Genomic DNA, 26,618 nt, shown 5'->3' with positions numbered 1-26,618 from the left:
ATCTCAGCTCCTTGTTTTTGATGAATGCTGCAGATGACAGGACGGCCTGGAACAGTCTTCGCTCCAGAATGAGCGCCGCCAATTTTCCTTGCATGGTTAGCAGGCATGACAGCCGTTTCAGAGTGAAAGGCTTGTTGTTTCTCTGCCAGCTTTATGCAAACACATGCATGTGAAGCGCTCCCGTAACACAACCACATACGCACACACAGCCGTAAACGGCTTCCACGGCTGACAGTTTCTGAATAATGTTTGCCCATTGAAGGTGGAAGCCAGTTTGGGGCTGGAAACAACAAATCTGGGTTTCCCTTTTCAGTCGCTATTAAGGATGCAGAAGCCGAAAAGACATCAATAATGCCCTTAGAGGAGCAACTGTTGGGAAGGTTTATAAGGCCATTTCCTGTGAGGGTCGGTGTTCTGTCAGACTGAGCCAACAAAAAACCTCAAAGCCACACTGCAATACTCTGCAGGCCTCAGACAGCTGGTTAAATACTAAAATTTCACAACAACAGAGAATGCCTCTTGTATAAATCAAAGTGGAAGGATGACCAAAGCTTGGAAAACTGGCTGAATGAGCCACAAGATTTTCCTTTGGTCAGATAAGAACAAAGTATTTGACCCAGATTTTTGGGTCAAATACGAGGCCATCTCTCCAGCAACAAAGGGTTGGAAAAAAGTGGGACCATCATCCCAAATATGGGAGACAATCTATAAAAAGAAGATTAAATTACTGACAAATTCAGACCTAATCTTGATTGAGAATTGATGCATTGAGACGTCAAGAGAGCTCAAAGAACTGAAACAACCACTTCAAGTCTTTGTTGCTAAAGGATGCTCTACAATAAAGAGTGCACTGATTGCAGTTTTTTTTTGGCCGATCACCAATTTTTAAAAAGCCTGATCTGATCTGCCTATTCTGATTTTGGCCGATTCCATTTTTTTTTCTCTGAAAAGTTGCTAAATTAGAGACAGAGTGGGGTGACTATTATAAATGCACACCTGCAGACCTGATCTACTGGGCTGAACTGTCAGTCACTCTCACGACAGAGCAAAAGTAGAGAGTGGTTGATTTTTTAGACGTTGACCGCAGTAGAGAAGATCGGTGGAAAAGATCGAATTCAGATGCAAGTATCGGCTGATTGTTGAGCTTCCATAATTAGGGAAATCGGGGCCGAATTAGCGATGCGCCCCTGTCTAGAATCGAGTTTAAAAAAAAATAATAAAAAAAAAATCATACTGACTGGAAAGTTTTTCCTCACACAAAAGTTGAGCCATTTTGGTTCCATTAATAATAACAACAGTGTCAATTTGGCCTTTTGCTTTGTACACTTGACTTAGATTTACATAATCTAAAAAGCTGGTAAAGACCAAAATTCCCAACACTGCTTCCTATAGTTTGTGTATTTTATGGAGCCTTATGTTACAGAATGAGACAAAGTGGTGCAGATTTGTGAAATGGAAGGGAAACTACAAAAGAAAAATATGATAGGATTTTATTTCAGGGTGTAAGAGTAAGAGGGAGCTGAATAAACATCCACACATCTTCAGAATAAAAGTATCTAGCCATTTATCATTTCCCTTCCACTTTACACATGTGCCTCAAGCTAATTTGTTCAGGCTAATAAAATTCCAATAACAAACCCCATTAAAGTTCATGGTTGACAAAATGTAAAAACGTCAAAGCTGTGTGAAAACCTCCACAAGACACTGGAACAGCTTTAGCTGGGAGCTCGATACGAGTTTGTATTTATTGTTATGATCCAGGGCACAGTTGAAGTGGGCTGCTCCTTTAAGGCTGTGGAGGTGACTGTGGTGCACTCACATGAAGGACCAGGGTGCTTCTGGTAACGCGGTCAATGGGCTTGTAAAGAAGATCTGTGGGGGAGAGAAGACGGAGAGTCTGAGTCAGCGCAGACACACAGTGGGTCACAGTCCTGGAGTTCAGACAACAATAAATACACAAACCCAGCTCACAGAGTTAAACAAGAAAATCTTACAAAAAAAACATACTTTCCATGTGGGGGTTAAAAAAAACATTTCATTGATTGTTTCTTCCTACGTTTGGGCAGTAATAAATAGTAATTCTGCATAATGAGTTTGCTATGAACTAAACTGAACACAGAACTAAAAAAATTCATTCTATGGAAAAAGAAACCACACATCTATAAAAAGTGCTATAAGCCTCATCGGCGCTCTTATAGTTTCTCTAGGGTCGACTTTGCTGCTAAGGTGGTGAAACGGTAGCAGCAGGTCGCATACGTGACAGCTGGAGGTAACGCACTCCCACAGACACGGCAAAATGAAAAGATGGAGGGGATAGAAACAAAGTCACGCCAAGGAGAAAAGAGAAATGGTAGGTGGCACAAACATGAAAAAAACAAGCCAACTCTGGATGCAGAACATGACTGTTTCTCATTTTTAAAGTCGAAACTATATTTTTTCCAGAATAAAATTTTTCAAATTTCCCCATTTCCCTATAAAGCTGTTATACAGAGAAAGGAAAAACAAAAAACAAAGACATTTTCCATGACCCCAGTCCTACGGAATCCCACAATCCAGAAGCCACTAAATAAAAACGTCAAAGCTGCCTCCCCCTCATATTACAGCCTGTGTCACATGACATTGTCGTGAATCATAACGCTACAGCATCAAGGGCAGAAACAAATGGAAAGCAGCTAATGCTATTCCACCCAGGAAAGAAGCTAATCTCTATTTCAGAAATGAAAAAGTTAGAGCCGATACGTTTGAAGCCTGAGGAAAGAAAACTAGCTAAGTGAAACAGAGAAGAAGCTTCTGCATGCAGGGAGGGTTGTTCCACTCAGGCAGAGAGCAGGACGACTACACTGTGCTTCAACTACAGTCCTTCAGCTGTGCAGCACAACAGAAACATTTTCTCTTTCCCTTATTTATGCGATTTCCCTACTTCCTCCACAACGAGGCACAAAAGAGTGAAAGCAAAACATCCCTCCTTATCTGCTGATGGGACTTCCATCTCCACACTCCTCACTAAAATATGCCCACACAGCTACTGTTTAACACTAATGAGACTCTGCAAGAGAGCTGTGCAGATGCTCTTTGAAGTCCCTCCACCCTGTGATCATGAATGTAGCCCCTGTCGATTGTTGTGGCTCAGTGAACCGGTGCCGCCACCTCCGAGAGGGTTTACTACACATCCTGTACGGACTGCGAGGGCAAAGAATATTTAATTATGCGTGTGTGCAGAGTGAGTCGCGCACGCACACACACACACACACACACACACACACACACACACAGAGAGAGAACAGGCGCCGCAGGAAGTATCAGATGACTTTAGGCCACTTTGTGTACAACAAGATATCTGTGGAAGTTAGGCAGTGGTAGGTTAGCTGTGAGTGTAAGGCAAGACGTGAGCTTCAGTAGATCACCTCCAGGGCAGTGTTTGTTCTGAGGTTGTGTTTAGGTGTAGCAATACTGATTTGCTACACCAAAATTACAATATAAGTTATTCAGAGCATCTGCAGGATTCAGCAAGTCAAATTTAAGATTTTTCAGACCTTTTTAAAGCCACATTGAATGAAATTTGAGCCTGAAAAAATATAAGTATTATGGTCAAGAATAGCAAAAACTGAAATTTCTGGGGTTTGTTTGTGGCTCTTGGCAGCGACACTGCATACGACTCTCTATAACCTTAAAGGTGCAGTATGTAATTTTTATAAATAAAAAAAGTTTTTTTTACATATTTGTTAGAACTGTCACCATGTCATATTAGTCTGTAATGAGACAGATAATCTGTGAAGAGATCAATCTCCTCCACATACACTCTGTGCCATTATTGACGTCTGAAGAAATGCACCACCTCCGACCAAAAACAACCAATCAAAACTAGGAGGCGGGTCTTAATGCTGTCAATCAATCGGTATTGTATCAGAAGTGAACAAGTTGAATCCGGACACCCACTGATCTAAACTAAGCAAACCGAGAACCTGCCCACAATACGCTGTTCCTCTGGGGACCAAATATATTTACAGTGAGTTTGAATAATTTAGCAAAGTTGAAAGTGTTTCAAACCAGAAGTTGTTTCATTACCATTACATTTACTGAAATAAATAAATCTACAATCACAATCGAACTGTTTTGCTCTCATCTCATAAATGTCGTATTTCCAAAAATGATTGAGCAAATAATGTTATATTTACTTACAAACTAGGCAGGATGACAAAACATCATGAAACAGGAAGAGGTGGGTGTAAGAAAGGAAACCCCTGGTGCCTCAAAATTAATAACAGAGGCTGTTTTAGATGCTGACAACCCCTGATTGTTGGGGGACATGAAGTAGCTTCATGCTACATCACTGTACATAGAATGAAAGAGCATACAAACTGCATAAGCATCTGTTAATAATAATAAAGTGCAGCCAAAGCACAGAGGACAAGAATAGACCAATTAAACAGTTTCTCTAAATCGAGAAAGTGTCATTCGCTTCACATTAATTAACTACTTTCTAGGTATCATGTAACACATTTTACAGCACATTAGGGTTCTTTCTCTCTCACTTATAGAAAACTGCCCTGAGGTAGAATCTTCACAGCAGCAGCATTTAGTCTGCAAGGTGGAGACAAAGTGCAGCCAGATACACTTATCCACTGACATCGACATACCATTACTTTTTCCTACATTGTTTTTAGGTCAGTATACTCAGAAAATCTGGATCTTTTAGCAAAAAGGAATCTCTAAAAAGTAATAATTATAAAGTCCAGCACAGATAACAGCTTTAAAAGAAACTTCCATTCTCTTTAGCAAAGCAGTTTAAACGGAACAGGCGATGTTAGTAAATGAAAATGAAAGCGCAATAAAAAAAACAACAACTATTAATTAAGTGCTCCTACTTCGTCGCCCAATCATATTCCACCTATTAACTACGGGATCCCAGAGGTATAAGAAAAAAAGAAGAGAAAAATAACACTCCATCAAAGTCCAGCGGCTCTTTTCATGCGGTCTTTACCGGATCTGCAGCTACAACACAGTCTGAGCACCAGCAGAACCGCCATATCCCCCTACTGCTCTTCTGACTCTCCGCTCCAGATCACTACCTCCCTTCTCAGGCACAGAGGCAGTAGAGGAGCGAGGCAGTGAGAGAATGAGAGAGAGAGAGAGTGTGTGTATGTGTGCATGTGTGTGAGAGAGAGAGAGCAGGTTCACACAAACTACGATTTGACTCCTGATGCCCACCGCTGCATACACAAGCAGAAAGGACAAGACTGGATTCCCTTTCACAACCCAGACAGGTGCAGACACACTCTGGAGCGTAAAAACAACAGGAAACACACACTACTCACCCTCCATGGAACTTTTTGTGGAGGAGTCTTTGGAGTCTTTGGGTCCTTTCACTCTAACAGTCTGGACAGAAACAGGGACAAAGAAAAATTTGATTAAAAAATATTAATCTTAAGATGTTTACTAAGAACTGCTAACAAAAACTGGAACCATAAGGCAATAAGGACCAAAGTGAAAATAAAACAAACGTACAATTACCAGTTTTTACGCTGTGCAGTACTCACATGGCACTGATCTGTAATCAACAAGTTAAATTCTGGGAAATCTTTTTTTTTTTCTGTTCATCAAATGCATCAGAACTAAGAACTCCCACCATTGTTTCGGTCTTTAACTGCATCAACCAGCAAAATGTACTTTGATGATGCATCTTTCTTTCAGTAAAAAGCAGACAATGACAAGAACATTTGATGAATAAATTAGGGTAATACTTCAATTTTATGCTCAGTTCAAAAGTAATGTCTCATTCAAACACAGCTGGGCAACATGGACAAAAATAACAATTCTTATAATTTTCTGTACTGACATGGTTTCAAATTAAAAATCTAGTTTTAACAATCATATCTAACGAAAATAAGTAATAAAACCTAAAGAACTAATGAGATTTACCTTCAAAGATTCCCTTATGAATTGCAGAACTTTATGGATTAATGACTTTCTCTACTAGCAAGTCAAGTGAAGTGAATTTGAAAGGCCTGAGCAGAGCAGAGCACGTCTACATCATGTATTAGTGGATGTGGATTAAGTGCAACTGGAAGTATCTTCCTTTTTGAGGAAATTAATTTGTTGAGATTTCCTCCACAGCCAACCGCAGTTAACATTTACTAGAAGCTAAACCACAGTTAAGGAATATTTTATATTGCTTGTCTTCAGTGGTTTTAACTATGGACTTTGTGTTTGTGCTTCGCCTGTTTGTGTTGCACCTCTGGTCCAATGACAGCTGGAAACTACCCTCTGCAAACCGGGGAGCATAAAGCAGGTATAAAATATGGATGGATGGATAAATATTTGTGCTGTTATACAGACACACCTAGCGTGTCTCTGTTTTTAGCACAATATTGATCGCAAGAGCCTCAGGACACTGAACACGGTGAGGTTGCAGAGTAGTGATAGCAGCTCAGAGAACAGCTTCAGTTCACATGAACAGATGGTGAGATATGCTTCCCCAAATTCAAATCCACAGCGTCTGGTTTTAGGTTAATTGATAATTATGATTACTGGAGTAATCCATCAAGCTTTTCACATGTCAAGTCTTTAAAATGTGGGGAGTAATGTTTATTAGGGACGGCCCAAGCTGATCCTTGGTATCGAATGGGATCCTGATGAAGGATTTTCCTTCTTAAGTCAAGTTTGTTTTGCACATTTTAGTAGTAAAGCAGTTCAAAGTTCTTTACACCATAAAACACACTATAGTAACCAATTATGAAAAAAAGACAAGAGCATTACATTTTGTCAAATGCCATAATCAAAATCATCAAGCAAATACACATCAAATATAGGTATCAATGTTTCAGCTCTTGCTAATAAAAGGCAACTTCAAACAGATGGATATTTAGGCTTGGTTTAAAGGAACTCTGTGTTTCAGCAGCTTTGCAGTTTTTTGGATGCGTATTCCCAAATTTTAAGTGGACAGAAGCTGAATTTTGCTTCATTGTGTTGGTTCTGGTTCTTGGGATGCAGCACAGTCTAGAACCAGAAGACCTGAGTGATTTGTAAACATTGTTCCCCACATGTGATTTAGTATACTGTTGGTAGTTGTGTCAGCTGCACAACCAGAAAATTATGTTGGTGTGTTTATGAACAGCCAATTTCTAAAGATTGTGGCCTATTTTCGTGTGAACAGCTAAAATAAACCACACGCCTCCTGCTCACAATAACAGAGACTGTATGTTCTGTGTCCACGATTAACAGCAAATATAGCAGAATTATCAACAAGTCATAACAAAATCAAGAGGAGATATTCTGAAAGTACACACTTATACATATATTCTTTGCATATTTTTGGAAAGTGTCATGATGTTGTGACGGTACGATATGAGACAGATAATCTGTGGGCGAAAAAGAAAGTTAGAAACAACCAATCAGAGCCAGGAGGCGGGTCTTGGCGCTCGTCAATCACAATCTCATGAGGTGCTGATATTGCTTTGTGCCATCACTACTGCTTTTTCCCATCAGCAGATCTCGTTCTGAAGGCTAGGCTAGTTAGCATGAGGGCGGATGAGCCGTTTTTCTGTGACGGTGAGTTGTTTCTTCGCCGTTAGCACTTTTATCAGCGAGTGTGTGATGTTGAGTGACAGCGCTAAGACCCGCCTCCTGGCTCTGATTGGTTGTTTCCGGTAGGAAGTGGTGCATTTCTTCAGATGTCAAAAATAGCACAAAGTGTAGGTGGAGGAGATTGATCTTTTCACAGATTATCCGTCTCACTGCAAACTGTCATGATATGGTGACGGTTTTAACAAATATGTGAACAAAAGTTTTTAATAAAGTGACATACTGCAACTGTAACTGTAGTTGTTTCTGCTAATGTGTCCATGTGTGGGTCAAATGGTTCAACCATATGACTCACACAGGTAAGCTTATGTTCCTCATACTAAGAGCATATTTCCCCATAAATAGCTGCTCTCTGAATGAAGGGATTATTTAAAACTTTATTTGCTTCCCTTCTTTGTTTCTGTTCATCATCACGTAAGTGAGGAGGATTTGTAGGAGCTGAGAAACAAAAGCCATGCTTACTGTCCAATTAGTGGTGTAGAAACCTACAGAAGTTGTTGTTCACACGCAACACAGTTTTTAACACACGTTACAGTGCTTAAGCCAATGGATGCTGCTGATTTCCTTGGCAGACATGTTACAGCTCTTTGTCTGCCCACCGATCCTTTTACTGTAAAAATAAAAGCAACAACTAACCTCAGATATCTTCTGAAACTGGATGTTGGCTTGACTGCATTTCTCCGCCGTCTCCAGCGCGTTCTTGTAGTTGTCCACAAAGGCCTTGTAAACTCCCAGCTGGCTGGCCTAAAGCATTACGGAAAAATAGAAAAGTCAGAAAAATATAAAGGGACTGTAAGGAACCAAAAAGTGTAGGACTTTAGAAAAAAATAAGTTTTATTTACGTCTTAAAGGATACGTAGTCAAATTCAAGTAAGAATTTTAAATGTTTTTTTTGTACGGTAACTACTAGTTACCGGACGCCTCAATCTCCTTGAGTCACAGAACGCAATGACGATATAAGTGTGACTCAAATTTTTGTCTGACATAAAAGTCCCACCAGAAAACAAAAAATATTAAAACGACATAAAATATATGAGATTAAATAGTCCTATGAAGAAAAAAATTTAAGATCTGTGATTTACGTATTTAAGTCCAAATTGCTTTTTAAATCAACGTTCAAGACATTTTAATGCCTTCATTTTTGTCACATGACAGTCAACAAATCCTCTTTCCCCTTTCCTGAAAGAGTCGCCATCTTTCTCTTCCCATCCACTAACAGCCCCTGTCTGCTGCCCTGTGTGTGCATTGTAACACAAGCTGCAGGCCAGCACTGCGTACATATGCACTCTGCCGCAGTTTAGCTTGAATGCAGAAGCTGGAGAGCTGACTGCACTCTGTCAAAGGAGTGGGAGTGGATTTAACTGAACAGAGTGAATCAGAGGCTATTGTTACTTTTGTTCCTAAACTCCCCGTCTTGTCTTCATTTCCTCCCATCTCTCTTCTAGATACAAAGCATTGCATATGTATTCAAATCCCTGCAACTTTTACATTTTGTCATGCCGCAAAAAAGAAACGTCAAAGGACTTTGTTAGCTGTAAATAAAGCAATGAAAAGTACCATATAATTCATATGGGGATAAGGTTCTGAAGAGGTTTAGCTGCAGAAACCGACAGCTCAGTGACAGAAAAGTGGCAAACAGAAAATTACTGGTGAGAGAAAGTCATAGGTAGTGTGTGCTTTTCTATCGCATAACATTTCAAAACACATTTGGTCTTTTTCAGCACAAACAGAAAAGCTTTCACTCAGTCAATAAGTTCAATATTTTAACCCAAAAACCAGCCAAATAAGGATTCAATCCTCATTATCGCAGAAAGAAGTGAGTTTTTTGCACAACGCTGGAAGGAGAAGAGAAACTTCCAGAAATAGAGAGAGTGGGAAGCACAAACTGATACAAATTCACGACATTTCTTCACGTTGATTCGGCACATTGTGACAAAGTGTCTAGAATGGGAGGAAACCCACGGCGCTCCAGGGAAAACTGCAACACTTCACGCAGCCGGTCAGAGTGGCAGGTGGAAAATGAGGGAATGTGGGAGCAGCATTCCCTCATTTGTGCTCCCATAAACGAGGAGCACAAATGAGATGAAATGTACATTTAACTTACATAATTTTGGTTTAATTACAGCTCTGACTGTATTGTTTTTTTTTAAGCAAATTACCTTATTAAGCATAAATACTCCAGTTAGTAACTAACTAATTACAAAATTAGTTGATTTCAATAATTGATTAATACAATTAATTGATCAGATTGATTGTTTCAGCCCCACATCAAATGTAAGCTTAATGTAAACAAACAGAGAGGAATTCTTGATCTACATCTTGACAAAAATATAAACTCCGAGTAGGTACAAAGTCTCTCTTGTACACTTTGAGGTTTTGGACAATAATTCTTTTCTTTAGGTCTTATCTACATGCAAATGCCACTACTGTCCCATAATAATTGAGAATTTTACTGGATTTGTAGAGTAAAAAAACAAAACTATAACTTTGGGGTGTTCTTGAAAAAATCACTGCTTTTGCCCAAACTTTCTTTTTAATGAAGGGATATTGTCCACTTACACAGAAAGTCTAAAATAGTATTTTATTTATTATTTACAGCTTTTCAAAACAAACTGACTTAAACAATTAACTCCCAATCAAAATCCATCCACGTCTCTCCCAACCTGGTGCTTGTGTGAGAAAGGTAAAACAACTGGGATGCACAGCGGGCTTTCGTCTCGTTTGCGCGGTTTTTCCTGGGACTCCTTGCTGCTCCGGTGGACTCCACGCTGCCGACGAGGAGCAGCAGGATGCGTGTGGCGGCTAATTACACCGCCATCTGTATTCTCACACTGCTACTCCAACTAAATGTTTTGCTGTCACACAACATGCTTGTCTACGCACATTTAAACAGCACAGATGGGAGTTGATGACTACAGTAATAGCTGACTCTGGCTGGTGTGACTCCTGCGATCCCAGCAGAAGAGAGTCATTAACAGGGAAAGTTTGAAGTCATTTGTACCATTTGGTCTGATGTTAAGCATCAGCTGATGGCACACTTTCAATAAACGTTTCATTTACTCACACAGCCCTGGGTCTGAGTGCATGAGGTGAGTCAACATTTTCTTACTGTAAAAGACGCAAACCGGGCAGGGAGTTGGGTTTATGTACGTGATCTGGCACATTTGTTTGCACCCCTGGTAATGATGTGTAAAATAATTAGCAATTACTTTAGTACTCAACCAGTCTGCTGACTATTCTGACGATTAATCGATAATTCAAATAAAAAAGAAAATGGCACATTGTGCATATTTTTCATTAAACCACTTAAGCCTCTCATACATGTGTATGCTTTCTTTTAGCAAATGGCATTTTTTGAGTCCGTCTACTCCAGTTAAGGATGAATCGATTTCTAAATTAGTTGAAGATTATTTCAATAATCAATTCATCATTTAATCTGATTAATCAATCAAAGCCTACTCCAATGTAGGAACATTTATGCAGGTTTTTGGGACAAAGGTTGTTTTTTTGTTTTTTTTTTTTTTACTTAAATGAAACATTTTTTTTAAAATCAGTTTTAGTCTAATTACTGCTCTGAGTACGTTACTTTTTCAACAAATGGCCTTTTTTGAAATTGTATATTCCAGTTTATGGTGAATCGATTACTAAATTAGTTTATGATTATTTCAATAACTGCTTAATCTAATTAGTTCCACTTCATAACAATGCACTCCTTTTTATTGATGAAATCCCAATACATTACTACATAGCTTGTGGGTTTAATGAGATAAATATAAAAAAAGTTAAACACTCTGCAGATTTCATGAAGGTTATAAAAACGTTATGTTGATTTCATGTTTTATTGTTTTGTTTTTTTCTTTAGATTTTATGTTGCTTGTTTATATGACATCCAGTGAATCAATTTGGGGCTGTAACTTTTGGCACAATCATAGATTTACAACCATTTTCTGACTGAGATACTTTACAACGTGTCTAAATCTGATCCTCCAAGAAAGACAAACATGAACTACAGATTTATGTCATAACTGGATAGCTACACAGCGACATCAACTCATGTGTTGACAGGTGTAGTAAAACCAAGAGGACTCTTGGCTTTTTGAGCTGGCAGCCAACAGACGCAACAATTAATCAGAAGCAAGTTGAGCCACAGTCGTGTTGAAAAATAGATTATACAATCTGCTACTGAGCTGGAAAACACTTCCTCTGCTCTAATCACAGCAACAACAGCACAGGATCTCTCCTGACGGAGCAGACATCTGATTAATTCATACTCAGATAAAGAACCAGAACCTTCAGGAAACGTGGATTTAGCCAGAAAACGGCAACAGGACGATAAATCGTCAAGACAAGGTAAGAAAAGAACAGCAGAGAAACAAAATCGGTTTCTATGAACTCAAATATGAGCTTACTGCTGCAAGTCAGTATTGAAAATGCAATTTGAATTCAACAATTTTCAAAGATTAAAATGGATTTTGGATTCTACATTGGCACATTATTATGAACCAAATAGAAGATTAGCTACAATCCATGTAAAGCAGTTCAGTTTAATTGTTTACTTTTTAAAAACTGTACCAACTTGATGAAGCCTGATAGTTCAAAATTCACTGCATAGATGATTAATGTGAACTGATCTGACACCAATCTTTCTGAACAACAACAAAAAAAAGTGTTGGACTGAAAGCTGGACTATTTCTGCAAATGTCACGGACACACACACATGCGCACACACACAAACAGGAACAGCTACTTGGTGAATCACTTGTCTAAATTTGGCAGCCAACTGAGAGAAGCCTGACAACTCTCTAACAGCCATTTTCTTGTTCTCTGTGGATGACATCAAAGAGGGGAAAAAAGAAAGGAAAAAAAAAAAGACCCAGGCAGTTTAACTTCTTGAGGCGACATCAGACTCACCAGCTTCTGGAACAGATGCCCCACGGTGACCTTCTCGTCCCAGCGCTGTATGCTGGGCAGCAGGGCGTCGTAAAACTCCTTGTGGATCTCAAAGATGTCCTGGACTTTGTAGAAGATGGTCTCTATCTGCTGCATGGTCAGGACGGGCTGCGAGCTTGTGGCTGCGGCTTTCAGGGGGCGCATGGGCTGCGGAGGGAGAAAGAAATCTGGTTGAATTAACGGAGGGTTAGATCACGTCGAATTTGAGAGCAGATTGGTTCTGGTGGGTGGGATTGAGGGTCCAGATAAGAGTGAAAAACTTGAAAGCTTTCTCTTGGCTTTTAATGATGAGTCAGAGTATTTCCGATTTCAGAGGTTGGATGAAGGCGCATCATAGCTCATGTTTTTACACAGCGGCCATGATGGCCGCAGGCACACAGTTTGATCCAGTAGAAGTATGAGAATGAAAGGACTGCATAAAGAGTCTGGTATTCATTCACTAGACCGGTCGAGTCCATCAAAAATAATTTGAAATGTCCAAACAGTGCACAGCTAGAAGTCTCCATAGAAGACGTGAAAAAGTGTCATTCAACATAAAAGCTTGAACGAGCAGCTTGATGGTCACTGGTTTCCTAAAGAAAATGTTTTACAGGAGCGATATTTGTGTTTGTGCAGCTATGATTGCCATGCAGACACGGCTATACAGTTAAAAAGTAATAATAAGAGGCTCTTATCGCCAATTATTATCGCAATCGTACCTCAAAATATCGCAGTAAAGCGAACTCCATATGGCCATCCCCACTTCTATATATAAAACATACTAGCGACATTTATAATCGGATCGTTTCTGCAGTAGTAACAGAGAAAATGAAAAGGAAGGAAGCAGTGGATCAATCAGGACAGTATTGTTTGAGAATAAGCATGTGGAAAATTTTAAACTGAACCATTTAACGCCAGAAAAAAACTGAACTGAAAGTAAACAGATCAATTAAATTCAGTTTATTTACATGCACGCCATATGAAGGCAATTTAGATGATAAACAGGTGTCCATAGAATCAAATTAATCCATTTCATTCAAACTCAGACTAAGCATTTAGTTCATTTCCAATTCAACTATAAATACTTTGAAATCATGTTTCTTATTGAATAATACAGTTGGACTGAGTTGATTATATAACACAGGTCTGCCTACAGAAGCCCAGGCGATAGCGTCAAGTCGCTAACTTTACAACGATCCCTCATCGTGGGTAAGCCTGCGGTGACGGTGGTTTAGACTCAAAGCAGCTGTAAACGGCGACACAAGCAGGAACAAACTCTGCGCTGGTCTGCTACGGACGTTTTCAACATAAAAGTCGGCGATTAAAAGCAAAGTAAGACTAAAAGTCATGATGCAAATGTGTTCTGGAGACACTTGGCCACTTTGGGTTGTGTTGTGTAACGTCTGGCTGTGTTGAGACAGACAGGTGAGACGGCAGCTGCTAAAAAGTAAAGACCAATTTGACTTTACTGGACTCTGTTTTGATGAACTCACTACAAAACCTGCTTTTATTCATTTTCCATCTTTACTCTGATTATTAACTCCAGTTTTACTAAACAGTGGTGATCTTGAACCCGACGTGTGAAACCCCATGTTGGTCATAGGGCAGCGTGTGGCTACAAAAAGGCAGGAAATGACATATTGCGCTGCTTCAGCATGGGGAAACGTGTGTTTCAGGAAACTGCAGTGGCAGCGGTTCGGCTCTCGATACGATTGAGTATTTTCTGACCCACTAAAACAGGTCCGCATGCAGCAGCTGTGTGAGAATGTGCGTCTCACCAGCACCAGGGCCTCCAGTTGGTTGATGTAGATCTCTTCACTGGCCAAGAAACCAGACAGCACCAGTTTCTTCATCTCCAGCCCTTTCTCAACATCTCCCTGCAAAACAATACAAAACGCTGTAATGAAATGGACACAAAGTACACGCCGGCACTGCACGGGAGGTCCGCGACTTTAATTCATTTCCTGCACGGTGCCAGAGCAGTTAATGACAACGGGCAAACGCCAGAATAAAAAACACATACATGTTTGAAACGAAAACCATACAACTTGTGCAGTGAGAAGATTTCCTAATCTGAAAACGTCAAAGGTGACTTAGCTGAATCATGTGGCTTTCAGGCTATACATAGAGGCCAGTGTCAAAGAAGTCACAGCTTTGTAAGGTGCAAATATGTCAAGAAAGGTTGCGATGAAAGTCTAATACCAAGCAGCTCATCTAGTTTGTATGAAGCTTCCAGGTAAAAGAAACTATTATTTTTAGATTATATTTTATCTGTTTCAAACTGTTCATTTAAATCTGAATGAATGTTTTGGCGTCTTTTTTGTGCGCATAGCATTCAGCGTCATCTTAGCGGCAGCACTCCAAATTTCAGAAGAGCAAAGGCGAGAGTTTCTGTGCATTTTTCCTCAACTCTCACGCTAATTTGGTCCGTTTTTCCTCCCCGTTTCCCAGGCAACTTTCCTTCCTTTTTATGATATTTCCACAGAACCTAACCCGGGTCAGGACATTTTCTTTCTTTTTGTTAACCGTTCCTTAGCCAGCGAGTGTGAGGTCACATGCAGTTTTACTTTTAGGCAGAAAAGTAAAACTGACAGTGCTTTAGCACTAGAAAGAAACTTTGCTCTAGTTTCTAGTGCAAATATCTTTGCACACTTGACCAAACTAACTTACAGGTAACTTTTCAGCAAGATATAGGAGCTTGTTTCAAGTTAATAAATGTTAATATACTGCTTCCACTGGCAGATTATTTCACATATAACATGGGAAAAATGTCTTGTTATCCATAAAATCATCTGACAGCAGAACTAATACTTTTTCATCAACCTAAAGGAATCATTGACTTTAAACAAGCTCCTGTGTCTTATTTCACGTGTGCTTACATATAGAAACTAGACCAAAAATACTTGGTAAGATTTAGTGTTTTTGCATTTGCATATTTAAATGACCCTGAATCCTGATCAATGTACCATGTAGGAGAGCTTCGCGTCATAATACCACGATATCAGATAAAAAAAAAACATTACGAGTCAATTCTGTGGATGGAAAGAAATAAAAATCTTCTGCTGTGTCGTTATGAAAAAAAACAACCAAGTCTTCTTTGCTTACACATATGCACCTTCACAGATCTGCAAAAAGCAACTAGTGAGGACAAAGGATGATTAATTATTAACACAGTCAGATCCTTGCGATGATATCAGCACACCAGCCCTCGTCTGAGAGAGGGGGAAGAAGGCCCGACTTTGGCTCTACGTGTTAAATCCGTCTCTACTACCCTCTGACATCGATGTTATCTCTGAAGACCAAAGGTGTGGTTTGTGATGACGTCCTGAACAATTATCACATGAAGTATGGTGATTCACAAGTCTTTTTTAAAGACACAGCTAACTGTTTAGCAATGGTGGTACTAGCAGATCTTTCTGTAGATTTAACCAGGTTTCCTTAACGGGACATGACAGACCCAAACAACAGAGTAAGGTTGTAATGTATGGAGGCGGAGGGGCAGGAGGAGAGAGACAGAGACTGCGGCGGCAGCGTGTCGGTTGGTCTGTGTTACCCAGAAAGCAACTGGGCACAATATCGCAACACCATGAGACTGGGGCAGCCTACTATATAAAGTACTCGGGGACCACTTCTTTATAAATGTGGATGTGAAAAATAGGGTACGGAACAATTTGGCAACCCAAACTGAAGCGTCTATTCTATGCGCCTTATATATGAAAAAAGTTTTAAAATATGCCATTCATTGAAGGTGCGCCTAATAATCCGGTGCGCCTTATAGTGTGGAAAATACGGTACTTGAAAATGGTCTCAAAGTAACAATAGTATAATTTATCGCCATAATTAGCAGGACAATTTATTGTGACAAAATGATAGTATGTTTAAGCCTTATGAATACTTTTGAAACTCTGCAGGATGGATTTTAGACCTGACAGCTGGCTAAACTTGCTAAAGTGCAGGAGAAGTGCTCACTTTACCATTTCAGCGTTAAATACGTCGTAGAAAGTTGGAAGGGGGGCAAGAGGAAAAAAAAGACAGGAAGAAGAATATTTTCCCTCCGCTGTACAAAGAGCTACTGTGTAGCAAGGCCAAGATGAGAAATCCAGAAAGCAAGGAAGCATGTATTATTTTCCCTCCCCAACACAGAAGGATTCTCCGTGCATACTTTCCTTTAGCACCTCCTGTACTCACTGGTTGAGATAACAGTGCTGATATTGTGGCAGTGTGAGACAGTTCAACTGCAGAGCGGAGTTCACACACACACACGCACACGCACACACACACACACACACACACACACACACACACACACAAGTTAGCTTGGGTAGCAAAAATCAAAAGTGTTCACAGAGCAGCAGAATGAAGAGACATGTGCTCCAGAAGAGCTGCTTTGTTACACACACGCACACATGCACACAAACGACTGCAGCACAGATGTCTCACAAGCACAAAAACAAACACATTGACGCCACATCATAAGAGGACTCCAATTATGGCTTTCAGTTAGTCTACAAGTGGATCAGCTTTCAAAGTGTTTGCAACGCCGGCGGGTTTTTCCTGTGTCCGGCTGTCCAGCGCCCGCCTCACCTCACCTTGAACTGTTTATGTACCGGAGTGATGAGGTCCAGCTCGCCATCTCCATACTCAAACACCTCGTCTTCCTCCTCTAGCACCTTGTCCAAGTAGCCCAGCACTTCCTCCTCTTCCTCCTCCATGGTTCCTTCTTCTCCTGTCCGCTCTTTTGCCACCTCCTCTCCTCTCTCTGCTTCTGGATCAGGGCCCGCCTGGACACATCAGGATTTTCCCTTCGGAGCAACTCGTCTGGACGCCGACAGAGTGAGGGAGAGAAAGGGAGAGAGGGCCCCGCCTACGCAACCCCACCCCCCCTTTCCTCTGCTGGGCTTCCTGGTGTTTCTGTGTGTTCGGTGTGTGTTCGGTGTGTATGTGTGTTGCAGTTCCACCTCGGTCGATACGGTCGGCCCCTCCCCTCTCCTCTCCACACGCCCCTCCTCTCACAACTAACGCTATCCAGCCACTTCCTTGATGGCTGCGCAGGCCGGTTCTCTGTAGAGTCAACGGTGGGACACTTGTTCTCTGCTTTTCTTCTTTATTTCAGCCTTCTGCTGTCATCAGTCAAAAGCCACTTCCTCTTCATAAAACACAGGTTCTGCCTTTCTCGCATGGGTACGCGCTGCAGTTTTTCCTCCTTTGGTCATCGTCTCATTAGTGGACTGCTCAGAGGTTCTGGTTGCAGATCAAGTAGTTCCTGAGAGTCCCCCGTGTTGGGCTTTAAAGATACCATCCAGTGATGTATTTTGGTCTCATTGACAAGTGGTCACTCACAATAAAAACACAGCTAGGTGGTGAATAAATGAAACGTCCACAACAGAATTTCACAAAATATCTTTTCAATCCCACTGAAAAGAAGAAGAAAAGAAAAAATATCTCCTTTGCGTTATGTGGGTTGATGACATCACAAGAGGCACAAGAATGGAGGCACAGGTAAAAACTGGGGCAAATTAGAAACTTTTACAGATTTTAACCCTTTTATGCATAGTGGTCACTAGAATGGACAGCTGTCTAAAAGTCATTTTCTTGTGCTTCTTGTGGATTTGTATGTTATAAATGACATAAATGCGCTGGTGTCCACTGAATAGGACACCAACGAATCATAAAATACAGTATCAACCACTGGCCTTTAGCTGCAAATGCAAGAAATCATTTTGGTTAAATCCAATATGGCCGACAGACAAAAAGCATGCCAACCGACCCGGTCCCTCATTCTACTGTAGACGACTCTTGCAGGTAAAAAAAATATATATATTGTGATGTCAGATAACCCCTAGAACAATACTACTGATGTATTTTTCAAATAACTTTGTATTTGGAGAAAATTACAAAAATTAAATAAATAAATAGAAAAAAAGTTTTACACATTTTTTTCCTACCTTTTTTATGCCTTATGACAATAAAAATAAAATTGGGGAAAAAAATCCCGACACAAAGGATCATAATTCATGCATGAAAGGGTTAAACATGTCAATGCCTTTAAGTTCACTCTTATGTTTATGCCAAAGTCGCACTCTAATGATCCCCAAACACTGATTTCAATGGTGAAGCTGAAGCAAACATCGACATCGTCTTCAGAAGGTTATTTTGTACTAATATTTATCCCAAATGGAATCTTTCCACCTGATTGATTTTTGTGCTAAACAGGATTTCTGTAAGTTAGGCATCAAATGTTTAAGGCTAATAAAGCTTAAACTGAAGATTCAGGATGTGAATGCATTATGCAAAAATACCTTAAAGATTACTTATTTTAATAGCTTGGAGCTCCTTCGGTGACGAACTGCTGCATCCTATGCGCACAAATGAGCGATATCACAGCTCCTTCCTCCCAGCAGACGTTATAAAATTTAACAATCACTGCTCCTCACAAACTCAGTCAGTGTTTTCACAGATGAAAACAATCCTTTTTGTGGCAGCTGTTCAGAAGCCGTTTAATGGAGGAGTTTAAGTAACATGCCAAAAATAAACAGCAAAAAAAAACTAAACAAACACAGAAAAATACTCAAAAGCAACTTATAATGTGATGTCATCAAAAGCTCGTTTTCGAATTAAGCAGTTTTTACACTTAATTAAGTGCTTTTTACAGGATTAAATTTTTTTTAAAAAGAAACCTAGCCACAACATTTTGTTCTATAGATGAACTTTATCTTAAATCATCTTTAACGATTTTACAGAAAAGTATGTGCAGTAGCTTGAAAACAACAACGATGTACAAGATATATATTACCAATTAGAGTTTAGTTTAGGTGTGTTTGTATTTTTTTAATGATTGAGGACTGCAACGATGTTGGCATGCTGTTAAATTTAAGTTGCTACAATGCAAAAACTATCACCCACGATAACCATTGTCTTGTTTCACTGCTCAAAGGTCATCGTGTTGAAGGTTTTACTTATTTCTTGTGTATCGTCACTGTTTATGCAAAGTAAAAATGGCAAAAATTCAAGATGATATCATAAATGTCAGTCTCACTTTATAAACCAAGAACTAGTAAGTGTGACTGTTAGCTCATCTTATGTTTGTGGCCCATATTTCAAAGTCAGCACAATTTCCAGTCATTAAGTTGAGGGGTGAGGATCGTTAAAGGCAAGGAAAGCAGACAGAAAACGACACCAGACTAAGACAAAGGAGAACCGATGATAAACAGTGAAGACAAACCAACCACAAACTTTAGAAAACTCACTGTTCTGTCAGGAGAATATAAATATATGCACATTTTATTCTTATTTATTCATGTGCATCATACTGCATACATGTGTGTAGCTGGGAGCTGTCAGCTTTTGTGAAAGGCTCTGCAAATTCAGCAGAAATGGAGGCCAACTTAACAAGCATGAGGAGGAAGAAAGTGAAGAAGCCTTCGGGCGCTCACGTTTTCTTCTCTAGCTGCGCTGTTGTGTGAGAGATGCCGACTATTACAGAGCATGTAGATCACACATAAAAATGTAGAGATTATTTTTGGCAACACTTTGACGGGGTGAGCATAAGACGGACATGACAGCGTCATAAACAAGACATAAGTCATGGACATGAAGGAGGCTTTATGAATGTCTGACTGTCATCATGAAGTGTCATTCGGTAAATAATGACACTTTTAATGCAAAGTTGCTCTACAGGTAGCATTAAAAGTCCATTAAAAGTGCCAACTTTGCATTAAAGTATCTTTATTTACAAAATAATACAAAGCTGGCACTACTAATGGACTTTTAATGCAACTTTTAAAGCAACTTCGCATTAAAAGTATCATTATTTACCAAATGACACTTCATGACAACAGTCAGACATTCATAAAGCCTCCTTCATGTCCGCGACAGGATGTTATGTCATGTTTATGACAGTGACATGTCGGTCTTATGCACACCCTGTCAAATAAAGAGTTACCTTAAAAAAAAMACACACAAACTGCACCAAAATTAGACAAAAGTAGAGTCATATTTTTTGTTTTCTTGAAAAATTACAAGAATTAGTTTGATTTTTCTTTCCCCACCAACTCCTAGGACCCTGAAGTAAAAGCTTCTGAAGACCAAAAGATGTTTCGTTCTACTTGTTCTTAAGACAGTTCTGGTTTGGTAGATTCTTGACACCATATATCTGAAGTATTCTTCTTTGAGTTTCATATTTTAATAACTTAAATTTCAACATCTTCTGCTCTTACTGCTGCTTACCACTAGATGGAGACAAGCATCTATGTCAGTGAATAAGCAAACTGACGCACCAGCAAAAGTACACATCTAAATAATAAGCTTCATAATTTATGAATTAGCTCGATTAAAAACCCATCCTGGATGAGGACCAGGGGTATTTATATCGCAGTGATTACACAGTAATGGTGCTTCAAATCCAGAATACAAAAGTAGAATCAAAGACAGAGAGCAAATGCTGAAATGTAGGAAATTGAAAGCACAGATAATAAAAGAGGAAACAATAGAGAAATTAGTAAATACGGGAAGGTAATCTAATTTTTTACCTTGGAAACAAACAAACTTTTTTCCTCCTGTGTTCTGAGGGGAGAAACAGCCCACTCATTCAACATGAATGAGCCCACTCTGCTGAAGAGGGCTAAGCTAGGAAGCTAATCATGCAATAGCAATATTGCTAAAGGTTAAGAAGTGATAAATCCATAATTTAATTACTCCTCTGTTCTTATTTGTGATCAGGATGCTTCCACCATTGTCAGCTTTAGTATCTTTATGCTCCACAACTCAGATGGAAGAACAGCTACACTGTTATTCATGCACTTCGTGAAGAAAGGGCTTGTTAAAAGAAGCCCAAATTAGAAGCAGGCAACACAGCAAACAGGTGAAGATCAGATTAGATCCTTTCAGAAAATCAGTTTTAGGCTGCAAAAAAACATGAGACTTCAACCCCTTTTTTCTCTACTTGTGCACCACTTTGTGTTTGCTACATAAAATCCAAATAAAATATCTTGTAGTTGCAACTTGACAATGTGCAAAAGTCATATGTTATGAATAAGTTTGTACTGTCAATGAACATTCCTGAAGTGACAGATATTGATCTGGACCCCCGGTCTCGGTTAACACAGTCCACACATGTGCTGTAATTTACACTCAGACTGACAAATTGAGTCCATCTGTTTCAGTGGCCCTTCAGCTACCAGTGCTGAACCACAACAATTACTGGATGCCAGATAATACGGTGGGTGGACACACACTGGTAGGTGATTATAGGCGATTATCGGTCCTGGAGTGACATGATCGCCAGGTCAAGTTAACAACACCAGAGGATGAGAAAACTGCACAATGACTCAGAAACATAAGGAAATACGTAATAAAATTATATTGAGTTTATATATACAACAGCATAGATTCAAAACTGCACTGGAATGATTTACTATCTAAAATATCACCTTGTGAAAGGTTTTTTTAAGTGTATTAATCAATTACTAAAATAATCGTTAGTTGCAGCTTAAACAAATAAAACACATGAGTAAATCCACATATTCAGGAAAGAACAAGAAAAAATAATCAAAAAGACACGATACACACTTTTTTTAACTTAAGCACCATGATGAGAACTAAACACAACTTCTCATGCTTGCGTTGAGCTTGTGTATTTACCAGAATTCAGTGATTAATGTCAAAGCCCCTAACAAGCCTCAGTGAATCTGATCTTTTCAGCTGAATGTGTGGAGCTGACACAGAAAGAGGAGCTGCCATCAATCATCTCATATTTCGAACAGATCTGGGAGCAGAGCAGCTAAGAGCCTTTAATCAGATGTTTGAGGGAAAACGAGGATGAAGTGCTGCAGGATGGATAGCAACGTTTATGTACACAGGACAGGAAATACCGTCATCTAATTAACGGTAGGGTTTCTAGTATCATGCACTGCTGCATATTAGTCTAATTTATCTTTTAAAAAATCACTCATGCATTGCAGGCTATGTCTTTATTCGTCCATGTACCAATGTTTTGATTGAAATATATCCAGTGGAAAGCCACATAATCAACCACCAGGGGCAGCAATTTACCCTCCTGTTACTTCCTGCTCCGTCATTTACTTACAGTACGTAATGCCTTGAAAAATTACTCTTTCCCCTTTTATTTTTTACGTTTAGTCCCACAAGATTCAGTGTATTTTACTAATACTTTGTTTGACTGATAAACACAAAGACCCTGTTTCAAGTTTTAAAAAAAAGGATCCCCAAAGCTTGATTCTATCACCACCAAGTGTCCCTTAAGGAACGGTATGTTCACAGTGTATATAACCTCAATAAAAGCCAGGGGGTATGAATAGTTTTCCCAAGTCAAAACTTTTGTCCCTAATTGTTGTGTGTATCCTTGAGCCTCTTCTTACCTCCAGAGGCGAGGGGGAGACCACCTCACCATCGGGCCCCTGAGACACGCAGAGCTGGGGGGACATGGTGGGCGATTCGTCTATGTAGGGCAGCGTCTCAGAGCTATCCTGGGACTTGCCGTCTTCGGCTCCGTCCCCGTCGTAGCCATCTGTGTTATAGTTGAAGTCTGTGTGTGAAGGAGAAAAAAGTACAGGTTTATCGTCACACGTACGCTGATAAAAGTGTGATACATTTGCGGCACATTTTGCCCTGGCAAAATACAATCTTCCATGAAAACATCCAAATAATTAGAGCATAAATAATAAAAGTCACTGTGCACGAGTCTCTGTTTTCCTGATGGAGGATAAGGTTATAGGCTGGACGGCTGGAAGGCTTTCCAGCTGCTCTGATACTGGAAAAGTGCAGGTTAACAGTTCACCACAGAACAAAGGGATCACTTCAAGTTACAGGCATCACTTTCCAGCCAGTTATGCAACTCCGAGCAATGAATTCTAGTGCTGAATAACAATTTGCTGTGAAAGCGCTGAGAGAAAACAACTAGACCCAAAATGAAAATGTTCAATTCAGACAGAGCTCTGAAAATATGAAATAGTTGGAATGTCTAATCAAAGTAATTGAGATTAATCAGTTTTTGAAATAATCAATTTAGTAATCGATTAATCGTCCACCCTCAGAGCAGTGTTTAAGCCAAAACTGTACAAAGCAATCTATAAATCCAAGTTAAAAACTTCTTTGTCTATAAATCTGTTTTACCCAGAATCTTTGCCGAGGTACATAAGATTGGTAGATCACCAAGCTCCCAAAATGAAGGAAGTCTGGGCTGATTTATTTTTCAACAAAAGTAAATAAATTATTTGCAACTTTTAATGTACTTCCAACACTGTATGTAAAAAAGGCTTATGTGGTTTAATGGAAAATATGCAGACTGTGCCAATTTATTTCCCCTAATTAACCGTCACAATAATTTGATTGAATAATCGATTGTTGCAGCCCTAAAATAAAGGCAAAAACTACCAAAAGTCCAGAACCAGGGGTTAACTTCAACTTTGTGGAGTCACAGCCCTGACACAGTCGTGTACTGGATTTTGTGTCAGAAATCAGGTCGAAACTCGTAAACGCTGGCATTCGAGCCCTGAGTAGCGGTGACAGCTCCAGTGGAAGGGAACATCGCTGACTGTGAAATCACTCCTGTCCTGCTGTCAAAAGAGCAGCAGCAAAAACAAGACGACTGGAATAACAACTAGATATTCAAAGAATGAGTGAGGAATAAAAAATATATAAAGAAAGAGGTTGATTTATGTTATCACAGCTGATTTTCCCACAGAAACTAGCACATTCCTTTTCATGCATATTTCTTTTGTTTTCTTTTAGACAAAGAGAGCATTCTTATGAAACTTGCTCTTGTTTTTGTTCACATTTTATTAGGTTATTAAATTGAGTTGGATTTCTTAATAACTGGTGTTACTGTGTGTGTGTGTTTTTTTTTTTTGTTTGTTTTTTTGGTATGTCATATCAAAACAGGTCTCTCTTGTAAATGAGATATTGACTCTCAATGAGACAACCTGTATAAATAAAGGTTAAAAACATGCAAAAATCAAATAGACTGAGTCAGCAGTGTTTAAAAAATTCTAAATTGAATTTCGGTGATGTTTAACAGTGATTGTGTGGGTATTCTAGTCCTGGATAGGGCGAGTGTGTTCGCGTAAAACATATCAGTCGTTTCTAATGAGATGCAGATAAAAACTAATAGGAAAAGCGGGACTCAGACCCCACTGGGACAATTCACATCATCCAGTTAATGTTGCAGCTCGGCTGGACATGCAGTCTGTGACACGTACCTCAAGTCATTAGGCCCACCTGTCACTCAGAGCCTCCATCTGCAAGCTGCATGCTTGTGTGTGTGTGTGTGTGTGTGTGTGTGTGTGTGTGTGTGTGTGTGTGTGTGTGTGTGTGTGTGTTGATAATTGAGAATTTGAATCACGACGTGATTTTTATGCAGCTGTCACGCATACGCAGAAATAGCTACATTCTGTGAAGCGTTGCAGGAAGACACGAGTGGAGCGTGAAGTATTAAGGTGAGGAAGATGCCAACACTCTAATCAGAATCCAAATAAAATCTATTTTAAAGCAGGCAGCCATTACTGCTCTTTATTTTCTATTTGGAGAAACATCTGAAGGACACAGAGCCCATTGAGAAATACAGCTCCAACTGCGCCGAGCAGAGACCTGGAATGCATACAGTAGACTAGTTTACTTTATCCATCCCGACCGTCATGCATATTGGCCGTTTGATTTCGTCATTGTTGGTGTTAAGTGTGTGAGAGTCTCTCAGAGGGCAATTTGGCATGTGATTGGTCAGTTTCTCAGCTCATTAGATCTGCTTAGCAGTTTTAATGAAAGCCACACAGAGGCAGAGAGGGAAGAGGAAGTAACTGTAACTGTCTTTTACACAAGGCAGACCCACTGCTGCTAATTCATACAAACAGATCAAGATTTAAATACCTGCTCAACAATGAAGTATGGATTTCCCTGTAAGCATTTCAAGATTTTTTTTTTTCCAAAAGTACTCTGAAATAATAATAATTAAAAAAAAACAATTCTATGAATGATTGTCTTCAAACTTTAGTGTGATCTTTTTGTGTTCCTGTTTGAGTTTTTCCATCTGGTCCTATTCATGACAGCTATGATCGCTAAATATTTCAGATCCTGAATTCTAGAAGTTTATTATTCTCTGCATAAACCAGGTTTTCTATCACAGTCAAATTTCCCTAAAATCCACCCATTTTCTCACACAAACATGTCATTGTTACCATACCGACTACAAACACTATCCTAAATCAGACACATGCAAAGGAAGGGGAAAAATAAAACAAGTGAATGTACTGTTATGAACTCTGATTATCTGAGTTCCCTGATATGATGTCACCAGACACTAAAGCTTTTTTGTGGAGTCTGAAAATTTTGTCTGTGTCCAGCTTTCTAACCATACAACCAGACAGAAATTTAAAAAGGAAGAATGTAACAAAATCGAAGAATTTGGACTGAATGCCTCTTGACTGAATGCCATGCTCAGATTGTAGTGATTGTATGTAATCTCTGATTAGCGGCGTGCCAATACATTTTCACTTCCGATACAATACAGATATTGCACCTCCAACAAATTAGTTATTGAAAAACAAATATCAAATTATTTTTTAAATGAATGTTAAATTAAAAAAGAAACACTGAATGCAGTAGACTTGGCTTATACTGAGAGAAAATCATTTCACTGTTAGTTTGTTATTGCGGTAAAATGTTATGTCCCGTCATTGCCACCACTTTCCATGACATAAACACAGCAGAAACAGCCTTTCATCACCATGTTAGCATTAGTTGTTTTATGATTTCATTTCTCTACTCCTGAGGTTTACAGAATGGAGAACATCACTTCCTCTTAGTTGGCCTGAACATGTTCATATCTCACACAGAACTGCTTTGACCTCTTGTCGCAGAGCTACATTAATGTAGCTCTGCGATAATTAATTCAGATAATTAAAACAGACTATGTCCAAATGGAATCCTTTGTGTTATTGTCAATGAAAAATTTAAAAAAACCCATGAACTTATATTCTTGTATAAGTTGGCAGAGTGTACAGGAAATTATAATTTAATATTTAAACGATTGACATTTAACACAACAATTTCAGAAACAATATCAGTTTATATATCAAGATAATTCTTGGCATGTTTCC

The 26,618-nt window shown here is 39.4% G+C and overlaps 1 protein-coding gene across 4 annotated transcripts in view; it reads right to left on the bottom strand.

The window, feature by feature from the left end:
- The window catches only part of abr (ABR activator of RhoGEF and GTPase), a 135,384-nt gene that overhangs the window by 56,662 nt on the left and 52,104 nt on the right, over positions 1-26,618 (bottom strand). For 3 of the 4 annotated variants that reach the window (XM_008428046.2, XM_008428048.2, XM_008428050.2), the window contains exons 2-7: positions 22,887-23,053; positions 14,289-14,387; positions 12,493-12,678; positions 8,218-8,325; positions 5,316-5,376; positions 1,820-1,872 (exon numbers count right to left, since the gene is read on the bottom strand). In XM_008428046.2, the coding sequence (XP_008426268.1) occupies positions 1,820-1,872; positions 5,316-5,376; positions 8,218-8,325; positions 12,493-12,678; positions 14,289-14,387; positions 22,887-23,053 (674 nt within the window). Of the gene's footprint in view, positions 1-1,819; positions 1,873-5,315; positions 5,377-8,217; positions 8,326-12,492; positions 12,679-14,288; positions 14,388-17,099; positions 17,328-22,886; positions 23,054-26,618 lie in introns of those variants that run through there. The other variant, XM_008428051.2, reaches the window with a different exon arrangement.

The sequence above is a fragment of the Poecilia reticulata genome, linkage group LG14, assembly GCF_000633615.1.
Source record: "Poecilia reticulata strain Guanapo linkage group LG14, Guppy_female_1.0+MT, whole genome shotgun sequence".
Lineage (NCBI taxonomy): Eukaryota > Metazoa > Chordata > Actinopteri > Cyprinodontiformes > Poeciliidae > Poecilia > Poecilia reticulata.
This window is presented reverse-complemented; position numbering and strand designations above follow the sequence as displayed.